The sequence below is a fragment of the Aquarana catesbeiana genome, linkage group LG01 (assembly GCF_042186555.1).
Source record: "Aquarana catesbeiana isolate 2022-GZ linkage group LG01, ASM4218655v1, whole genome shotgun sequence".
NCBI lineage: Eukaryota > Metazoa > Chordata > Amphibia > Anura > Ranidae > Aquarana > Aquarana catesbeiana.
In genome coordinates this window covers 225,610,829-225,632,452 of record NC_133324.1, presented here as the reverse complement: position 1 = coordinate 225,632,452, position 21,624 = coordinate 225,610,829, and the positions used below count along the sequence as shown (strand labels likewise).

Genomic DNA, 21,624 nt, shown 5'->3' with positions numbered 1-21,624 from the left:
ATAGAGCAGCCATTCTCAACCAGGGTTCCGTGGAACCCTGGGGTTCCTCCAGAGATTGCTAGGGGTTCCTTGAGCTGTGGATGATGAACCACCTATTTGATGATGCCTACAGAGTTCAAGGTTCAGCACCACTTGGCAAAGCCAGCAGCATGACACCAAATATCTTTTTAGCTGTCTTCAAGGGTGGCATTCCGAACACCACTTTAACAGGGGACATTCTTCCTATTGACCACCAATATCAGGAGCATTGTTCCTATTGAGCCCTGATGATTTGGTTTTAGTAAGGGTTCCTCGGCACATAAAAATTATTTTTTGGGGTTCCTCTAGGGTTAAAAGTTTGAGAAAGCCTGCCATAGAGTATTATAAAATGTGTCCAAAGGGCATACAAAAGCACTGTGCTGTACATAAAAATCTGTAAAATGTGAATGTAGATCTATATATGTTATGGTGGCCATACACAATTTGATTTTTTTTTTATATGATCAATGTGTGGTTCAATCAAAACGATCAAATCAGCAAACAATCTAGCAGGCTTAACTTCCCTTCCAATCAAACTGAGTTGATCAGCAGGTGGAAAATGATTGATTGTTTTGCATGCGATTGATAATTGACAATCAGTTCTTCTAACTGTCGATCGAAAACCACTTCCCTGTGTGTGTGGCATCTTGATCAATTGGGGTTGTTGACTGTAGATTGTTTATTTTTCTCAGGATAGATCGCTCAGCAAAGAAGTCAATCTTAGTTTACCTGATTAACTGTGATATGGAATCCTCCTCAAAGTGTCCCTGAAATTCTTTTTTTAAATGTGAACAAGTGTGATGCAAGTGCAAAGGGTTAATCAACCGTAAAGTCAGAATGCAGAGCTCTGTATGAAAAACGGCTATGACTTTTATTTTTCCTCTGCCATGTTTCAAATTCAAAATAGGATTTTTAGAATAAGATTTAATTTAAAGCCGAACTCTTGGAAAAGTAAAAGTCCTCCCTTGCAGTGGGGCTGCATGCACGCTGGAAGGATTAAACTACTCATTTACATCTAGGAGTACCAGGAAAAGCAGTTTGATTTACTTGATCCTCTGCTCCTGCAGGCTCCTCTGCCCCTTCTACCCTGCACTCTGACATCATTAGCATGGAATTTAATGCTAGAACTAAGCTTAAAGCGGAGTTCCACCCACTTTTACAACTTGGTGTTAAAGAAAAGACCACCCCTCACCTCTCATTTTTGGATGACTTTTTTTTCTTTCCTTTTCTGAAATACATAATGTACTTCCATCCAAGCTGGATCAGTGCGTCATTTCCTCCCTCTCCCCCGCTGCCTTCTGGGACCTCTCATAGGACAGCTAAAGGAGAATGAAATCTCCTCCTACAAGCTTTAACCAGTGCTCGGCTGTACACTGATAGAAGTCACAAGACTGCTATATACTGCTGATGAGAAAAGCTATTTAGCAGTTTATATTTACTAAAATAATTGCATTTACATGTTCTGTGTACTATGGGAGACCATATACAGTGAATGCAGGGTTATGGGTTTAGTAACACTTTAAAATGTTACAAAACCCACAACAGTAATATCAGTTTGTATATGCAGTAAAGCATGCTTGTTATACTCACTGTGAAACCTAAGGGGTTAATCCTCTGTATTGGGTATAAAGGCTGTGTGATCCTGTCTTCCCTGATCCTCCCCTTCTTTTATTGTCCCCAATCGATCTTCTTATAGCAGAGAGCCCTAGGAGACTCTCAGCACATGCTCAGTTTGGTGTTTATTGCTAGAGTTTTTTTGGAGGGTGTATGTGATCAGCACGGGGCCAATCAGCACTGTCCATACAGAGGGTGAGGTGTCATGCAGAGTAGAATGAAAACTCCTCCTACAAGCTTTAACCAGTGCTTGGCCGGACACTGATAGAAGTCACAAGACTGCTATATACTGCTGATGAGAAAAGGTATTTAGCAGTTTATATTTACTACAATCAATGCATTTCCATGTTCTGTGTACTGTGGGGACCAGATATAGTGAATGCAGGGTCCTGGGTTTAGTAACACTTTAAGCTTCTCTCACTCTTTTAGTTTGGAGTCACAATTGGACCTCTTCTTTGTCAAGGAGTAGGAGAAAGATCTGGAAATTGTCCTAATGACAGTCAAAAAGCCAAAATAGCCAGGTGCTGAGTTTAATAACACTTTAAAACTGCTCTCTCCCCATTTCTAATTCCTATACTAAAAGCCTTGTAGAAGAAGGATGCTTGTACTTGCCTATTCTCAGGGCACTCTGATCCAGTTAAGTGATCTCTACAGATCACAGGAGAGAGCAAAGATAACCAACAATGGATTAGAATACCTGGACAATAACGTCACCCATAGACTTATTCGTTGTCAGCTGTCCCTCCTCTACCCTGAAGCTGCCGCTGGGATCCAGTCATCGGATGGGAGTGCCCTGAGTTTTCAGCTTAGTTAATTGTAGCCTGGACTTCCACTTTAAAGTTTTACTAAACCCAAAACCCAAAATGTATTATATTGGAGCTTACCAATCATTAGATATGGTGGCTGCATTAGTTTTCTTTTCTTTTTTTTTTTTTCGACTCTGATCTGGCCAGTAACACACCTTCTGTATGAGGACGAGTTCACACTGATCTGACACTGAAGTTGCACAACTTCCGATATGACTGTGCCTTCAGACTTTATGTCCGACTTCCATGCGACTTCAATGTACGGGATCCGACTTTGAGATGATTGCAACTTGTCCTTTGGCCAATCAAAACAATTCCTTTGCTTCTGGTATGGATGAAATCTCACGCCAATATTATAGAGAGAAAAAAACAACAGATTTGCTGGTTGGATCACCAGATAAAACTAGAAGAAAGGGAGCCTATAAAAGAAAACTCATGCAGCCTTCACATCTATGAATTGTTAAGCTGCAATATAATAAGAGCCCTTGCACACTGGGGCGGGGGGCGGCGTCGGCGGTAAAACGCCGCTATTATTAGCGGCGTTTTACCGTCGGTATGCGGCCGCTAGCGGGGCGGTTTTACCCCCCGCTAGAGGCCGAGAAAGGGTTAAATACCACCGCAAAGCGCCTCTGCAGAGGCGCTTTGCCGGTGGTATAGCCGCGCCGTCCCATTGATTTCAATAAGCAGGAGCGGTAAGGGAGCGGTATACACTCCGCTCCTTCACCGCTCCGAAGATGCTGCTAGCAGGACTTTTTTTACCGTCCTGCCAGCGCATCGCTCCAGTGTGCAAGCCCTCGGGGCTTGCACACTGGATACACAGCAGCGGCACTTTCGGGGCGGTTTGCAGGCGCTATTATTAGCGCAATAGCGCCTGCAAACCGCCCCAGTGTGCAAGGGCTCTAAATGTTTACTTTTGGGTTAAATACCGCTTTAAGCCTGAAACAGTGCCCATAACCCTGCACTGGACCTGAGGATGCTAAAGGACAGTCCGCAGCAGTGTTGCCAACCTCCTGCAACATTTTTACTGACAAAGCATGGCAAATTTAGGGACGGAGCACATTTTTAACTGACAACCTGAAAAATGAAAAATCTCCTTTTAAAAATTAAGACATCTAATATTTAAACAGTAAAAACACAATATAAAAACACTGACAATACCCATAACAAGTAACTTGCCTGGTTTAACCTCTTGCCGACCGCCCCACGTACATTTACTGCAGGGCAGCAGCTCCTCTGCGCAGAATCACATACCTGTACATGATTCTGCACTTCCGGATCTGGGACGCGCACAAGCGACACCAGGCAACCCACTCCCAGTGTGACTAGACACAGCAGAAGCCAATCAGCGTGTCCAGCGGACTCGATGTCCGCCGGGACCCGCCGATCGTTTGGGGTACTGGCAAAATGGCTATCTTCCTATGTAAACAAGGCAGATTGCCATTCTGTGATAAGGGAAGGCTGTGATCCTGCTAAGCAGAAACACGGATCCCTGCCTTTTCGCAGTACAAGCATACCCCACACAGTCAGAAAGCACTCCCTAGGGACACATTTAACCCTTTGATCGCCCCTGATGTTAACCTCTTCCCTGCGAGTGTCACTAGTTCAGTGACAGTACATATTTTTTAGTAATGTTCACTGTATTAGTGTCACTGGTCCCCAAAAAAGTATCAAAAGTGCCAGTTAGGTGTCTGATTTGTCCACCGCAGTATCGCAGTCCCGCTATAAGTCCCTGATTGCTGCCATTACTAGTAAAAAATAAATAAATACATAAAAGTTCCAAAAATACAGTATATCCCATAATTTATAGATACTATACCTTTTGTGCAAATCAATCAATATATGCTTGTTGGGATTTTTTTTACCAAAAATATGTAGCAGAATACTAATTGGCCCAAATTGATGAAGAAATTTGACTTTTTACATTTTTTTATTGGATATGTTTTAGAGCAGAAAGTAAAAAATGTTTTTTTTTTTTTTTTTTTTTTTCAAAATTGTCGATTGTTCTTTGTTTCTAACGCAAAAGAAAATTGCAGAGATCAAATACCACCAAAATATAGCTCTATTTGTGGGAAAAAAGGACATACAGTATCTCACAAAAGTGAGTACAACCCTCACATTTTTGTAAATATTTTATTATATCTTTTCATGTGTCAGCATTGAAGAAATGACACTTTGCTACAATGTAAAGTAGTGAGTGTACAGCTTGTATAACAGTGTAAATGTGCTGTCCCCTCAAAATAACTCAACACAAAGACATTAATGTCTAAACCGCTGGCAACAAAAGCGAGTAGACACCTAAGTGAAAATGTCCACATTGGGCCCAAAGTGTCAATATTTTGTGTGGCCACTATTTTCCAGCCCTACCTTAACCCAGTTGGGCATGGAGTTCACCAGAGCTTCACAGATTGCCACTGGAGTCCTCTTCCACTCCTCCATGATGACATCACGGAGCTGGCGTATGTTAGAGACCTTGCGCTCCTCCACCTTCCATTTTGAGGATGCCCCACAGATGCTCAATAGGGTTTAGGTCTGGAGACATGCTTGGCCAGTATTTCACCTTTACCCTCAGCTTCTTTAGCAAGGCAGTGGTCATCTTGGAGGTGTGTTTGGGGTCGTTATCATGTTGGAATACTGCCCTGCGGCCCAGTCTCCGAATGGAGGGGATCATGCTCTGTTTCAGTATGTCACAGTACATGTTGGCATTCATGGTTCCCTCAATGAACTGTAGCTCCCCAGTGCCAGCAGCACTCATGCAGCCCCAGACCATGACCCTCACAACACCATGCTTGACTATAGGCAAGACACACTTGTCTTTGTACTCCTCACCTGGTTGCCACCACACACGCTTGACACCATCTGAACTAAATAAGTTTTTCTTGGTCTCATCAGATCACAGGACATGGTTCCAGTAATCCATGTCCTTAGTCTGCTTGTTTTCAGCAAACTGTTTGCAGGCTTTCATGAGTATCATCTTTGGAAGAGGCTTCTTTCTGGGATGACAGCCATGCAGACCAATTTGATGCAGTGTGTGGCGTATAGTCTGAGCACTGACAGGCTGACCCTCTCCCCTTCAACTTCTGCAGCAATGCTTGCAGCACTCATACGTCTATTTCCCAAAGACAACCTCTGGATATGATGCTGAGCACGTGCACTCAACTTCTTTGGTCGACCACGGCGAGGCCTGTTCCGAGTGGAACCTGTCCTTGTAAACCGCTGTATGGTCTTGACCACTGTGCTGCAGCTCAGTTTCAGGGTCTTGGCAATCTTCTTATAGCTTAGGCCATCTTTATGTAGAGCAACAATTCTTTTTTTTATATCCTCAGAGAGTTTTTTGCCATGAGGTGCCATGTTGAACTTCCAGTGACCAGTATGAGAGAGTGAGAGTGGTAACACCAAGTTTAACACACCTGCTCCCCATTCACACCTGAGATCAGGGCCGTCTTTAAGGCAGGGCAAAAGGGGCCCCATCATTGTTGTGGGGCCCAAAGCAGCTGTCTCATACTTTCCAACTATCCCAGTTTAAATTTCCTTGTTCCTTGAAGTTTTAGTCCTGTGCTGTGTCTCGATATCTCAGTGTGAAGTTCTGTTACTAATGCCATGTACAGATGGCTCACCTGCAGACCCTGTGTTTACATGTAAATAGGAAACAAAAGATAGAAGTCTTGCGAGCCACAATAATCCTATGCTCAGTATGCAAACAGTACCAAAGATAAATATCTAGCAGCAGACGCAGTCCACGTGCTCATAACCGTGCAAAGGATATAACATAGGAAGATTTGCGTTGCGCTTGATTGTATATCATACAGGGAAATATCCAAAATCACTAGTGAAAAAAATGTCACTGCTCACATATAATGTGCATAATTGTGCAAAAAATATATATATATAAAAAAGGTTTGCGTTGTGCTTGATTATATGTCATACGGGATAATATGCAATTTCTCTTATAAAATTAAAAATAATTTATATCACTCACATACATATAGTATATATATAAACTTGTGAACAGTAAAAGTATGAAGTGCACACATGTACCTAGAATGGTGCTAAATATAATTGTGCGTAAAAAATATAGTGACAAAACTTAAATAAAACATGCAATGCTCTTATAACGTGCAACATGCAAAAATCTATTGAGATATTGAACATAAACCGCACAATGCGTTTATAAAGATGCAATCAACAATTTTCATATTAGTGTCCCAAAATAAAAAGTGCTTCCATATCCATAAGAATCAAAAAAAACGTCCAAATCCTCCAATGTGCTGAATTCCAGTGCCATAAACAACCGTGATGCGCCTCAGTGCCCCCCCCACAGTGGTTGCGCTCACCTTGAAGCGTGTGACACAGTGTTTAAATTGTGTCAAAACACGCTATGTAGCCACCCCCTGGGCTATATATGGTTAGCTAGATCGATCTCCACTCTGGGTCAGTTTGGCTCCATAGACATCATTCATGAAAACGAAAAAAAACTACATAGTGTGATCCAATTTAAAAAATTTATTCAACAGGCAACTCTCCCACAAATGGGTTACTCACATTTCCTTGGTGCTATTGTGCACCAAACAATCCAAAGCTCTAAAGGGTATATCGGATGGTCTGCCGCGGGGTATGCGCTTCTCCCGGCTCAGCTGCTCACTGCTCAGCTGTTCGCTTCTCACTCCGTCCTGGCCCCTCCCCTACGTGTGTTCGACACAGGGAGTCACGTGTCTTCATCAGGGGGATATGATTGGACGGGCGCTCTATCGTTTAAATACTTTCCCGGCGGCCATTTTTCCTGAGATCCCAGACTAGTTAGACAACGGGCTACACTACTCTATCTCATGCGTACCGTTAGAATCAACTCATAACGAGAAGACGCTGTGTTTAACAGACTGTAAAACACTAGTAGACCCATTGAAGGTTGTGAACTTATTAATCCAGGACGGAGCTCAGGACTAAGCAACATACCGCACCGCATCCCAATATTAAACATAATCGTACAGATAATATAGAGCTCAAATGTTCTTATATTAGAGATACATACAATAGATTATCACCCATGGAAACGTTATTGCAATAAAGGGAGACATAATTGTAGTATTAACCCAGTATTAACCCATTAAAAATCATATTCTAATACTTAACAATGTGGTATTTTAAAAAACTGTATTTATTAGTGGAAAATTTAATTAAAAAATTGTTTATTAGAAAAATGTATATAAAAATATATAAAATATATATATAAACCTATATAGGGACAAAAATCTCTAATCAATGGTCATCATTAGATAAAGCTCCCCCATTAATAGTGACCATATAGTAAAAAGCAATCTACCTCATTAATGAATTATTTGTAGTAGTGTATTTAATTTAATTTAATTATTCACTATAGGCTTTGACATAATTTTTAATTCTTAATTTTTAATTTTTTACTTTTTGCTTTTTACTATATGGTCACTATTAATGGGGGAGCTTTATCTAATGATGACCATTGATTAGAGATTTTTGTCCCTATATAGGTTTATATATATATTTTATATATTTTTATATACATTTTTCTAATAAACAATTTTTTAATTAAATTTTCCACTAATAAATACAGTTTTTTAAAATACCACATTGTTAAGTATTAGAATATGATTTTTAATGGGTTAATACTGGGTTAATACTACAATTATGTCTCCCTTTATTGCAATAACGTTTCCATGGGTGATAATCTATTGTATGTATCTATAATATAAGAACATTTGAGCTCTATATTATCTGTACGATTATGTTTAATATTGGGATGCGGTGCGGTATGTTGCTTAGTCCCGAGCTCCGTCCTGGATTAATAAGTTCACAACCTTCAATGGGTCTACTAGTGTTTTACAGTCTGTTAAACACAGCGTCTTCTCGTTATGAGTTGATTCTAACGGTACGCATGAGATAGAGTAGTGTAGCCCGTTGTCTAACTAGTCTGGGATCTCAAGAAAAATGGCCACCGGGAGAGTATTTAAACGATAGAGCGCCCATCCAATCATATCCCCCTGATGAAGACACCAGTCTCCCTGTGTCGAACACGCGTAGGGGAGGGGCCAGGACGGAGTGAGCAGCGAACAGCTGAGCAGTGAGCAGCTGAGCCAGGAGAAGCGCATACCCCGCGGCAGACCATCCGATATACCCTTTAGAGCTTTGGATTGTTTGGTGCACAATAGCACCAAGGAAATGTGAGTAACCCATTTGTGGGAGAGTTGCCTGTTGAATAAATATTTTAAATTGGATCACACTATGTAGTTTTTTTTCGTTTTCATGAATGATGTCTATGGAGCCAAACTGACCCAGAGTGGAGATCGATCTAGCTAACCATATATAGCCCAGGGGGTGGCTACATAGCGTGTTTTGACACAATTTAAACACTGTGTCACATGCTCCAAGGTGAGCGCAACCACTGTGGGGGGGCACTGAGGCGCATCACGGTTGTTTATGGCACTGGAATTCAGCACATTGGAGGATTTGGACGTTTTTTTTTATTCTTATGGATATGGAAGCACTTTTTATTTTGGGACACTAATATGAAAATTGTTGATTGCATCTTTATAAACGCATTGTGCGGTTTATGTTCAATATCTCAATAGATTTTTGCATGTTGCACGTTATAACAGCATTGCATGTTTTATTTAAGTTTTGTCACTATATTTTTTACGCACAATTATATTTAGCACCATTCTAGGTACATGTGTGCACTTCATACTTTTACTGTTCACAAGTTTATATATATACTATATGTATGTGAGTGATATAAATTATTTTTAATTTTATAAGAGAAATTGGATATTATCCCGTATGACATATAATCAAGCACAATGCAAACCTTTTTTATATATATATATTTTTTGCACAATTATGCACATTATATGTGAGCAGTGACATTTTTTTCACTAGTGATTTTGGATATTTCCCTGTATGATATACAATCAAGCGAAACGCAAATCTTCCTAAGTTTACATGTAAATAACCTGCATTGATATGTAAATAGTGGTGGCATCAATATGTAAATAGCTGCGGACCGGCGGCATTGATATGTGAATAGAGGTGGCATTCATATGTATATCATGCCACCCTGAGGTTATATCCACCATCACTTCTGCTGAATGCTGCCCACTGGGGAGGTAAAGGGGCATGCTTGAAAGTCCTGCCTACAACTGTGGTCATTTAGCCTTGCATCAGCCTGTTCTACAAAGGTAAGCAAATTGGAGGTGGAACCCTTTTTCAAAATAACATGGTGCCCCAGCACCCTGAATTTGGGTGCATGTGAATACGCACATCTCAGCAGATGTATGAGGGTGTCATTAACAATTAATGCCACTGCTGTGAATCTGCTAAAGGGCAGCACGTTTCTGCGGTGTCAGGAAAGTGATTTTGCATGCGTTCCTGACAGACAAATGTGAAAGCAGGTTAAATATCTCAGTTACATTGTTGGTCAGTGTAAATTGCCTCATTACATTGGGGCTTGGTGTACAATCCTTTCTTTCACACAAAGTGGCCAGTGTTAAGGCCCCCCTTACATTGGGGGTCAGTGTAAATTCTTCATTACATTGGTGGTCAGTGTAAATCCCCCTAACATTGGTGGTTGGTGCAGAAGTGTTGCCTTACTTTGGTGGTCAGTACAAACTGCCTCGACAATGGTTGTCAGTGTAAATACCCCCTTACATGGAGGTCATTGTATATTCCCCCTTACACTGGTGGTTGGTGTAATGTTCCTATTACATTGGTGTCAGTGTAGAAATCCCTCTTTATATTGGTTGGTGGTGTAATGGAAATTTGTAAGTTCTGTATATAATTGTATTGTATTTTGTATGTATTGCACACTGCCCTCACTGTGCACACAGCACTAATAATGTTTTCAGTAAATGTTTACATTCTTTTGAGTCCTGATTAGAATTAGCCTGCCTATGTAACGCCCCTTGTTACCATAAATGTACAATTGTAATATTAATGTGATACCTACGTAATCATGTGCATAAAAACCTTCAATTGCGTCATAATAAAGCAGAACAGTAATTTGGAAAGATGCTGAGCGTATCTTTTGTGTCTGTTCCCTACTGCAGTAGTTATTATTAATTTGGAACCACTAATCAATATGAGGATAGGAGTTGCCTATCATCAATTTAACCGAGTCAGCGGCATAAAATCCCCCCGTTACATAGTGGTCAGTGCAAATTCCCCCGCACATTGGTGGTCAGTGTAAATCCCCATCACATTGGTGGTCAGTGCAAATCCCCCTCACATTGGGGGTCAGTGTAGAATCCCCCACTATATACTTGCCAAAGATTTCCAGCTTTGCTCTACATGATTCATAAATTGCCACAGTGTACTGCCTCCTAACTAATCCTATCCCCCCACCACTGTAACAGATCCCATCAACCCACCAGCATTGCCACAGATCACACCCCCTCCCCCAGCACCCCCTCTCCCCCTCCCCTAGAATCCCTGGGAGTTTTCTGTCTATTAATGGGCCCCTTCACCTCCCCAGTCCATGGTGTGCAGGTGGTGAGGAGATGATGTGCCGTAACCTTTAGCAACCAATCATTGAGCAGTAATGATGTGCACTAACCTCTTGCAACCAATCATTAAGAGGTAAGGATATGCACCAATCTCTAGCAACCAATCAGTGAGCAGTAATAATGTGCAGTAACTTCTAGCCACCAATTAATGAGTGGTAAGGATGTCCGGTAACCTCTAGCAAATATTCAGTGAGCCATAATGTGTGCTGTAACCTCTAGCAGACAGTCAGTGAGCAGTAATGATACACTGTAACCTCTGGTAACCAATTGCATTAGCTGCCTGAACTGATTCAGTAAACTGATTTTGAATCTAGCTGCTATTTATTGCATGTTTCAGAGTAGGTGAAAAGCAAAATTACACGGAAGGGGGGCCCAAGAAAATGTTTGCCCAGGGTCCAATTAATATTAAAGAAGGCCCTGCCTGAAACCTTGTAACACTAACGAGTCACATGACACCGGAGGAGGGAAAATGGCTAATTGGGCCCAATTTGGACATTTTCACTTAAGGGTGTACTCACTTTTGTTGACAGTGGTTTAGACATTAATGGCTGTGTGTTGAGTTATTTTGAGGAGACAGCAAATTTACACTGTTATACAAGCTGTACACTCACTACTTTACATTGTAGCAAAGGGGGTTATTTACTAAAGGAAAATGCACTTTGTACTGCAAGTGCACTTGGAAGTAAAGTCGCTGTAGATCTGAGGGGGACTTGCAGGGAAAATAAAAAACAGCATTTTAGTTTGCACGTGATTGGATGATAAAATCAGCAGAGCTTCCCCTCATTTCAGATCTACCCCTCAGATTTAGAGCGACTGCACTTCCACGTGCACTTGCCGTGCAAAGTGGATTTTCCTTTAGTAAATAACCCCCAACATGTCATTTCTTCAGTGTTGTCACATGAAAAGCTATAATAAAATATTTACAAAAATGTGAGGGGTGTACTCACTTTTCTGAGATACTGTACATTTTATTTAGGCATGACCGCACAATTGTCAGTTAGACCCCTTTCACACTGAGACGCTTTTCAGGCGCTTTCACGGTAAAAAAAAAAAAAGCGCCTGAAAAGCTCACGAAAACCTATTTCCATTAAAATCAATAAATGCTTTCACACTGGGGCAGTGGGCTGGCAGGGCGGTGAAACAACACGCCTCTTCAGTGAAATGAATGGAAAGTTCTTCAAAAGCGCTCAAATGTTTTACTGGCAGTTTAGAAGAGCATCAGTGTCAAAGGGGCCTTAAAATAACGCAGTGCCGTACTGTAAAAAATGGCCTGGTCATGATGGGGGGTAAACCCTCCCGGGCTGTAGTGGTTAACAGTATAAACACAATATGGAAACACTGACGATACCCATAACAAGTCATTTGCCTGGTTTAAACTTAAAAAGTCAGCACAACATGACAAACGATCAGCCCCTGACATTTACTGACAGTTGTAAAAAATCATTGATTTTTACAAACTGTAAATTTACTGACGGTTGGTCCACGTCTGCTGCTGGAGCGAAGGACCAAATAAGTAAAAGTGTATTTACCGTCCCCATGACAGAAAAACTAACATTTATCTCTTGCATTGCTGGTGCCAAGTGAAGGGAAGACTTTTCCTTTCTCTGGAGCCAGGCTTTAAAGGACATTCTATATTTTCCCTGATTGGCTGCGATGTGGAATCAGCCTCCAAAGTGTTTTAGTGTGCTGTGAGTGCGAAGGGTTAATAAAGTGTCTCATGATGATGAAAGTGCAGACCCTCGTGTGATGAGAGTGCGGACCCTTGTGTGATGAGAGTGCGGACCCTCCTGTGATGAGAGTGCGGACCCTCCTGTGATGAGAGTGCGGACCCTCGTGTGATGGGAGTGCGGACCCTCGTGTGATGGGAGTGCGGACCCTCGTGTGATGAGAGTGCGGACCCTCGTGTGATGAGAGTGCGGACCCTCGTGTGATGAGAGTGCGGACCCTCGTGTGATGGGAGTGCGGACCCTCGTGTGATGAGAGTGCGGACCCTCGTGTGATGAGAGTGCGGACCCTCGTGTGATGAGAGTGCGGACCCTCGTGTGATGAGAGTGCGGACCCTCCTGTGATGAGAGTGCAGACCCTCGTGTGATGAGAGTGCAGACCCTTCTGTGATGAGAGTGCGGACCCTCGTGTGATGAGAGTGCGGACCCTCGTGTGATGAGAGTGCGGACCCTCGTGTGATGAGAGTGCGGACCCTCGTGTGATGAGAGTGCGGACCCTCGTGTGATGAGTGTGCAGACCCTTCTGTGATGAGAGTGCAGACCCTCCTGTGATGAGAGTGCGGACCCTCGTGTGATGAGAGTGCGGACCCTCGTGTGATGAGAGTGCAGACCCTTCTGTGATGAGAGTGCAGACCCTCCTGTGATGAGAGTGCAGACCCTCCTGTGATGAGAGTGCAGACCCTTCTGTGATGAGAGTGCAGACCCTCCTGTGATGAGAGTGCAGACCCTCCTGTGATGAGAGTGCAGACCCTCCTGTGATGAGAGTGCAGACCCTCCTGTGATGAGAGTGCAGACCCTCCTGTGATGAGAGTGCAGACCCTCGTGTGATGAGAGTGCAGACCCTCCTGTGATGAGAGTGCAGACCCTCCTGTGATGAGAGTGCAGACCCTCCTGTGATGAGAGTGCAGACCCTTCTGTGATGAGAGTGCAGACCCTCCTGTGATGAGAGTGCAGACCCTCCTGTGATGAGAGTGCAGACCCTCCTGTGATGAGAGTGCAGACCCTCCTGTGATGAGAGTGCAGACCCTCCTGTGATGAGAGTGCAGATCCTTCTGTGATGAGAGTGCAGACCCTCGTGTGATGAGAGTGCAGACCCTCGTGTGATGAGAGTGCAGACCCTCGTGTGATGAGAGTGCAGACCCTTCTGTGATGAGAGTGCAGACCCTCGTGTGATGAGAGTGCAGACCCTCGTGTGATGAGAGTGCAGACCCTCCTGTGATGAGAGTGCAGACCCTCCTGTGATGAGAGTGCAGACCCTCGTGTGATGAGAGTGCAGACCCTCCTGTGATGAGAGTGCAGACCCTTCTGTGATGAGAGTGCAGACCCTTCTGTGATGAGAGTGCAGACCCTAGTGTGATGAGAGTGCAGACCCTCGTGTGATGAGAGTGCAGACCCTCCTGTGATGAGAGTGCAGACCCTCGTGTGATGAGAGTGCAGACCCTCGTGTGATGAGAGTGCAGACCCTCGTGTGATGAGAGTGCAGACCCTCGTGTGATGAGAGTGCAGACCCTTCTGTGATGAGAGTGCAGACCCTTCTGTGATGAGAGTGCAGACCCTCGTGTGATGGGAGTGCAGACCCTCCTGTGATGAGAGTGCAGACCCTCCTGTGATGAGAGTGCGGACCCTCGTGTGATGAGAGTGCAGACCCTCCTGTGATGAGAGTGCGGACCCTCGTGTGATGAGAGTGCAAACCCTTCTGTGATGAGAGTGCAGACCCTCCTGTGATGAGAGTGCAGACCCTCCTGTGATGAGAGTGCAGACCCTCCTGTGATGAGAGCGCAGACCCTCGTGTGATGAGAGCACAGACCCTCGTGTGATGAGAGCGCAGACCCTCGTGTGATGAGAGCGCAGACCCTCGTGTGATGAGAGCGCAGACCCTCCTGTGATGAGTGCAGACCCTCGTGTGATGAGAGCGCAGACCCTCGTGTGTTGAGAGCAGACCCTTGTGTGATGAGAGCAGACTGAGGAGTGGATTGTCCCCCCTCCTCCTCCTCCTCCCTCTTCTGGGTCATTGCTGGAGTGAACCTTGGACCATTATGCCAGGCACACGCTTGGCCTGCGGGCTTTTGTTATGCAGATGGCTCAGGCCTGGGAAGCAAGCACTTGTCTTCTTCTAATACAAAGGGAGGGGGGCAGAAGGTGGAATAAAGAAATGAAAGGGAGGGAAAGGCTGAAACTTTGCCAGCCCCTGTTTACACGTCATAGGAGACACAACGAGAGCCTAGACTTGTCTTTCCTCTCCAGTCCCAGTCTATGGTATCCCCTGTCCCTGGCTCTGTAGGGTGATGCCGCCAGGACCACACGCTGATTACTGAACACAGCCCGGGGGGAGGAGTCAGTGAGGCCCCGCCCCCCAGTGTCTGCCCAGCGGAGTGGATTCAGGACCACCAGCACTTGGACAGCTCCTGAAGAGTGATCGGTGCGGCGCCCCGCTCTCCTCTCCGATCCTAGAACTATGGCCGGCGTCCAGCAAGGGGAGAAGCAGCTCTTCGAGAAGTTCTGGATGGGGACTTTTAAAGCCGTGGCGACCCCGCGGAGGGAAAGCATCATCGTAGCCAGCATCACCTCTCGGAGTCGGAAGCCCTTAGCCAGGTAGGGATTTGGGAGGGATGGTGCTTGTGGTCCATATTCCGGGACCTCATTGTTACACAGCACAGCAGACTGCCTGGGTTCAGGGTTCTTCTCCTTCCATCCCCGATTTCTTCTAAACTCCTAGAATACAGACAATGAGAAGGAGCCAGTCTTCTACAATGGGGGTGGTGGAGGAGGAGAGATCGCTACTTTTTGTTAGATTAGGAAGAGTTCAATGGACATCAATAGACATCTCCAATCTTTGTGTGACAGTCCCTTTGTCCTGGAGGGAGCTCTCACTCCTATTAATGAGAAGCAGCATGTACTCCCTATTCATAGACAATGCATGGGCAGCCAGGATCACATGTACACACAGCTGTCTGCTCAAGTGGCACAGCTTCTAATAGCATTATGCCATCCAGTCTTATATTTTATATAGGTACTAATAGCTACTATCACCCATATTGTTGGATATATCATGCTTTTATAAACAGGGTACATCTAACCCTATAGGGGTTCCTCTAGAGGATTGAGTCATTTCTGACTCTTAGATCAGTAGCCACTCACAATGATGAATTTTTTCATATATCTGTAAGGGGGATTCTTCCCACTGACCACATATATAAGGAGCATTCATCATATTGACCCCATATATAAAGGACATTCATCCCACTGACCACATATATAAGAAGCATTCATCCCACTGATAACATTTATAAGGAGCAGTCATTCCACTGATAACATATATAAGTAGCATTCATCCCACTGACCACATATATAAAGAACATTCAGTCCACTGACCCCATATATAAGGAGCATTCATCCCACTACATATATAAGGAGCATTCATCCCACTGATAACATATATAAGGAGCACTCATCCCACTGACCCCATATATAAAGGACTTTCATCCCATTGATAACATATATAGGGAGCATTCATCCCACTGACCACATATATAAGAAGCATTCATCCCACTGACCACATATATAAAGAGCATTCTTCATACTGACCACATATATAAGGAGCATTCTTCCCACTGACCACATATATAAGGGGCATTCTTCCCACTAACCCCATATATAAGGAGCATTCTTCCCACTGACCACATATATAAAGAACATTCTTCTCACTGATCACATATATAATAAGCATTCTTCATACCGACCACATATATAAGGAACATTCTTCCTACAGACCATATATATATATAAGGGGCATTCTTCCTACTGACCATATATATAAGGGGCGTTCTTCCTACTTTCCACATATAAAAAGAACATTCTTCATACTGACCACATATATAAGGAGCATTCTTCCTACTGACAACATATATAAGGGGTGTTCTTCCTACAGACCGCCTTATAAGAAGCATTCTTGCTACTGACCACATATATAAGGAGCGTTCTTCCACCAGACCATATATATAAGGGGCATTCTTACTACTGACCACATATATAAGGAGCATTCTTCCTACAGACTATGTATATAAGGGACATTCTTCTTACTCACCACATATATAAGGGGCTATCTTCCTGCAGACCACATTATATATATATATGTGGTCAGTGGGAAGAAAGCTCTTTATATATATGCTCAGTGGGACCACATATATAAAGAGCATCCTTCCCACTGAGCACATATATAAAGAGCTTTCTTCCCACTGAATATATGAGGTGCATTATTCCTACTGAGCACATATATAAGGAGCATTGTTCATACTGACCCCATATATAAGGAACATTTTTGCCACTGACTATATTATATATATATATATATATATATATATATATATATATATATATATAGACTGGAGTATTCTTCCTACCAACTACATATATAAGGAGCAATTTTCCCACAGACCACTTATATAAAGAGCATTCTTCATTACTGACTATATATATATATATATATATATATATATATATATATATATATATATATATATATATATATAGAACACTCTTCCCACCTGCTACATATATATAAGGAGCATTCTTCCCACTGACCCTATAAATAAAGGACATTCATCCCACTGACCACATATATAAGGAGCTTTCATCCCACTGACCACATATGTAAAGAGCATTCTTCCCAATGACCACATATATAAGTAGCATTCTTTATCCTGACCACATATATAAGGAACATTCTTCCCACTGACCATATAAGGAACACTCTTCCCACCTACTACATATATATAAGGAGCATTCTTCCCACTGATCACATATGTAAGGAGCACTCTTCCCATTGACCATCACACTAGCGTACAGTGAGCTGTAGAGTTATTAAATATTAGCAGGGATTCCCTGAGACCAGAAAGTTATTTTAAGGGTTCTTCCATGCTAAAAAGGTTCAGAAAGGCTGATCTAAAGAATAATTGATCACTTGCTGAGTTTTGTATCAACATGAAAGTTATAAGACGTCATATAAATTTGCTTTACTATACATAAGTCAGGGAGAAATGCAAAAAAAAAGGATTCTACGTTAAACCGGATGGATCGTTTTTTTTAGAGGTGATGTGCTGTGGCCATTTGGCAGCATTTTGTGTTGCAGGGTAGTACATAGCATCAGATCATTAAATCCTTTCAAGGTGTTCCGGAGTGAAATATTTTGTGCTGAACTTGAGAATTGCAGTCATTCATCATGATCGTGTGATAATGATCACTGCTTGGCAAAGTAGCGTGTATTATTGCATTCTTTACTGTGGGGAAAATGCAACAGATTTATGCTTTGTACAGTGTGGATCTTTATTGGTTTTTAGTGAGTGAGACCATGTCAGAATTTGACTCCATGAAACTAGTAGTCCTCTACATGCGCAATGGTGCAGCTGGAGCCTCTGTCACTGACTTAGCATATTGGAGGGAAATGAATTATTTAAAGCAAACGTGAGACTGCTCCTGTGCTCAGCACTCATTACTTTCTTTTGTGTTTGCAGCAAAGCAGGCAATTTTTATTTTGTGCTTGCCCCAGGGCTCATTGTTCAGGTATTGAATGAAGTATATGAACTGTGCAATGGAACATGAAACCTTTCATAAACTATAGAGACATTTTACAGGTGAACTGGTTCTTTTACGCTGGGAGCTATAAAAATTTGCTAGGAAGGCATGAGCAGCTTTCAGATTTTACAATTAGCTAACTTGATTGACGTGCATTTTAAATTCAGATTAATCTAAATATAAATGTAATGTATAGACATCATACATTTATAAGTAATGCATGTCAATAAAATTGTAAAACAGATTTAACACTCTGCTGCTGGTAAACCAAAATTTCACCCATAGACTTCCCCATCTATGTATCCTTCTTGTGTGATCCATGTGTTCATGTCTTTGTGCTTGATCTATTACAAAAGGGTTGCCTGGCTTAGCAATATGCAATCCTGGTATAAAATCAGACTTACTGATCAAATGATGATGACACATGAACAGTGCAGTAACCCATAACAACCAAAGATCGTCAGTTTTCTGCAGTTAGAACAATGAAAGATGATTTCTGATTAGTTACCATGCATTATGCCCTTTATGCTTTATTAAATAAGCTCAATGGCATAACCTTAAATTCCCAATAAATGCTATATACCAAGTTGAGACTAGTTTAGAAGAGATCATTAATGTCAAAACCACTAAACCATGAGTAGCTACAGTCATCAGGTTATGTCAGTAGGAAATAGTAAAATATGTAGTAATTAAGAGCCAGTAATGTGAACATTTGATAGCTGGCGAATTCAGATCTGCAGCAGTAAATGGACGGTATTCAGTGCATGCGCTGCTAAGGTGAAAAGGACAAACATTCTCAATTTTACTACTTTAGATAGAGAATTACAGAACACTGTTCTATACAGCAGTTTGGGCACCAAGAGCAATGACTGCAGATCGATCTTTGATGACCTCTTTCTTTTCCCTTAACACTAGAAAGTGTAATTATATACTTTGCTTCCAGTAAGTCTTGTGCATTCTCTTATGTGATTACACTACTGATTAGGTAGCTCTATAGACCTTGCAGTTGGCTGACACCCAACTGACAAGATGTTTGTCCCAGAACGACTTAAGCTAAAAGCTGCCATGTGCTGAAAAAAACGTTTCTAAGATAAAACACTGTGCCAAAGAAATACAGCTTAATCCGTGAAGAATACTAAATATATACCCTGCGTATATAAAAAAAGCCAAGTATTCCTTTCAGTGGGAAAACATAAATAACTTACAATATGTAGACTTTAATCTCTTACCTACCGTTGACATTCTGAAGCTGACCATTAATTGTTGTCCTGTGCTATGCAGTAATTGTCTAGGCATTTGCACTATATTCTACACCAGCAATAACTGTCATTAGCACAGTATGGAATAATTGGTCTGAGTATTAAAACAACAATAATGTTTTAGAAACACTGCTGGATAGGAGCGCATGACTGTTTAATGATTCTTTTATAGATTGATACGTGCTAGAAAAACAAGGATGTTTCTTATCTACTCCTGTTATACTTATCCTCCATCTCTGTTGTAGGCTTTGGAAAAGCTCAAATGAAAAAATAGCTGTGCAGTTAATTTGTGTTAGTAAAGTAATTGAATTTTGTAACTGTGTAGAACAACCTGCAGGGATATTTCGATAACTGTTTCTTTAGAGGTAAAAGGGGTCATTGAGAAAAAAAATGGATGTCAGGTAGAGGTCTTTGAAACTTTTCCCATTAGCTTTCAGATTCTGTAATCTTAGTGCAAGATGACCTGAGAAAGGCAAAAGATGCTTCCACGCTCCAGTAACCAGCTACAGTGCATGGCAATGTTACTTGGCCGGTCTTAGAGGACACAGTGAAAAACAGACAAGGAGAGGGTACACAACAAGCACTAACATGATTATTAAAAGGTATAAAGTTAATAAATATCCACCTTTTGGGGCCATAAAAATATAAGTGTGAGATCCTGCAAGCACTGTGGGCATTTTAGCTCTGTATTTGGGAAGGTCTATTCAATCAGAAAATAGGCAATTTGTAAATGGCAGGAACACATAGCCACCATCAGACCGCTAAATGATCTGACCATAGTCAAATGAAATCTGGTTTGATGCTATCTCCATTTTGCACAACATCATTGCCCAATGCAAAGCCAGTGCTATAACAAGTGGGGTTCACTAGCTGCTTGTCAATGTTTGTTAGTACAAAGCTAAATCCTGTACAGTAAAACCTTGGTTTGCGAGCATAACTTGTTCCAGAAACATGCTTGTAATCCAAAGCACTTGTATATCAAAGCATTTTTTTTTACAGGGTATAAAATAGAAGAGAGGCACCTCTAAGTGTAGCAATACGTTGCTAAATGTTGTACTTTCATTAAATGTAACCATATTGCTACACTTAGAGGCTCCTCTCTTCTTTTTTTACTCTTTTGTGACATGACGCTACTCTTACATCAAGACATTGCTTGTATATCAAGGCAAAATGTATTAAAACATTTTGCTTGTCTTGCAAAACGCTCTCAAACCAAGTTACTCTCAAACCAAGGTTTTACTGTATTTGACAAATGTCTTCTTTGCCCCCCTTGTGTGCCAACTACTTAATAGAGAACTAAAACAAAAACAGATTTGCAGCAACTTCAATTATATGAGCAAATTTGCTGTCATATGAGCCATGTGTAGACAACCATGACCGGTTGTATATTGTGGATGACCATTTTCTCCAACCTGATCCTCGCTCATTTGTTTTATGGTTGCATGATTGATCAGATATTATTGCAATATTGTGACCGGAGGAATCATGTTGGAGTAGTGGATTTCTGTAATACTCCAGTTGGGGGGATTTGAATGAACAAGCTTAAAACAAGACCTGTGAACCCGTGTTCCTTTATGCCCTGTACACATGACCGGACATTGAACGGACATTCCGACAACAAAATCCATCAAATTTTTTCCGACGGATGTTTGCTCAGACTTGTCTTGCATACACACGGTCGCACAAAGTTGTCGGAAAATCCGTTCGCTCCGAACGCGGTGACGTAAAACATGTACGTCGAGACTATAAACAGGGCAATAGCCAATAGCTTTTGTCATTCTGAGCATGCGTGGCACTTTGTGCGTCAGATTTGTCTACACACAATCGGAATTGAAAGGATCGGATTTTGTTGTCGGAAAATTTTATATCCTGCTCTCAAACTTTGTGTGTCGGAAAATCCGACGGAAAAAGTCCGATGGAGCCCACACACGATCGGAATTTCCGACAACACAATCTGATCGCACTTTCTCCGTCGGAAAATCCGACCGTGTGTACAGGGCATTATTGTCCATAAGGTAAAAGGGAATTTTACAATTACCACTGTATTCTGGCAAGAATTTTAAAGGGAACAGATTTTTAAAGGGATCTAGTAAGAAAAAAATAA

At 42.1% G+C, this 21,624-nt stretch overlaps 1 protein-coding gene across 4 annotated transcripts in view; it reads left to right on the top strand.

Annotated features, from left to right (window-relative positions):
• Nucleotides 1–14,786: 14,786 nt before the first annotated feature.
• Nucleotides 14,787–21,624, top strand: part of SRRM4 (serine/arginine repetitive matrix 4) — a 242,204-nt gene continuing 235,366 nt past the window's right edge. Inside the window, exon 1 of one of the 4 annotated variants that reach the window (XM_073625503.1) lies at nt 14,787–15,282. In XM_073625503.1, the coding sequence (XP_073481604.1) occupies nt 15,146–15,282 (137 nt within the window). In that variant the 5' untranslated portion in view covers nt 14,787–15,145. The remainder of the gene's footprint in view (nt 15,283–21,624) is intronic. The other 3 variants (XM_073625510.1, XM_073625520.1, XM_073625529.1) reach the window with 3 other exon arrangements.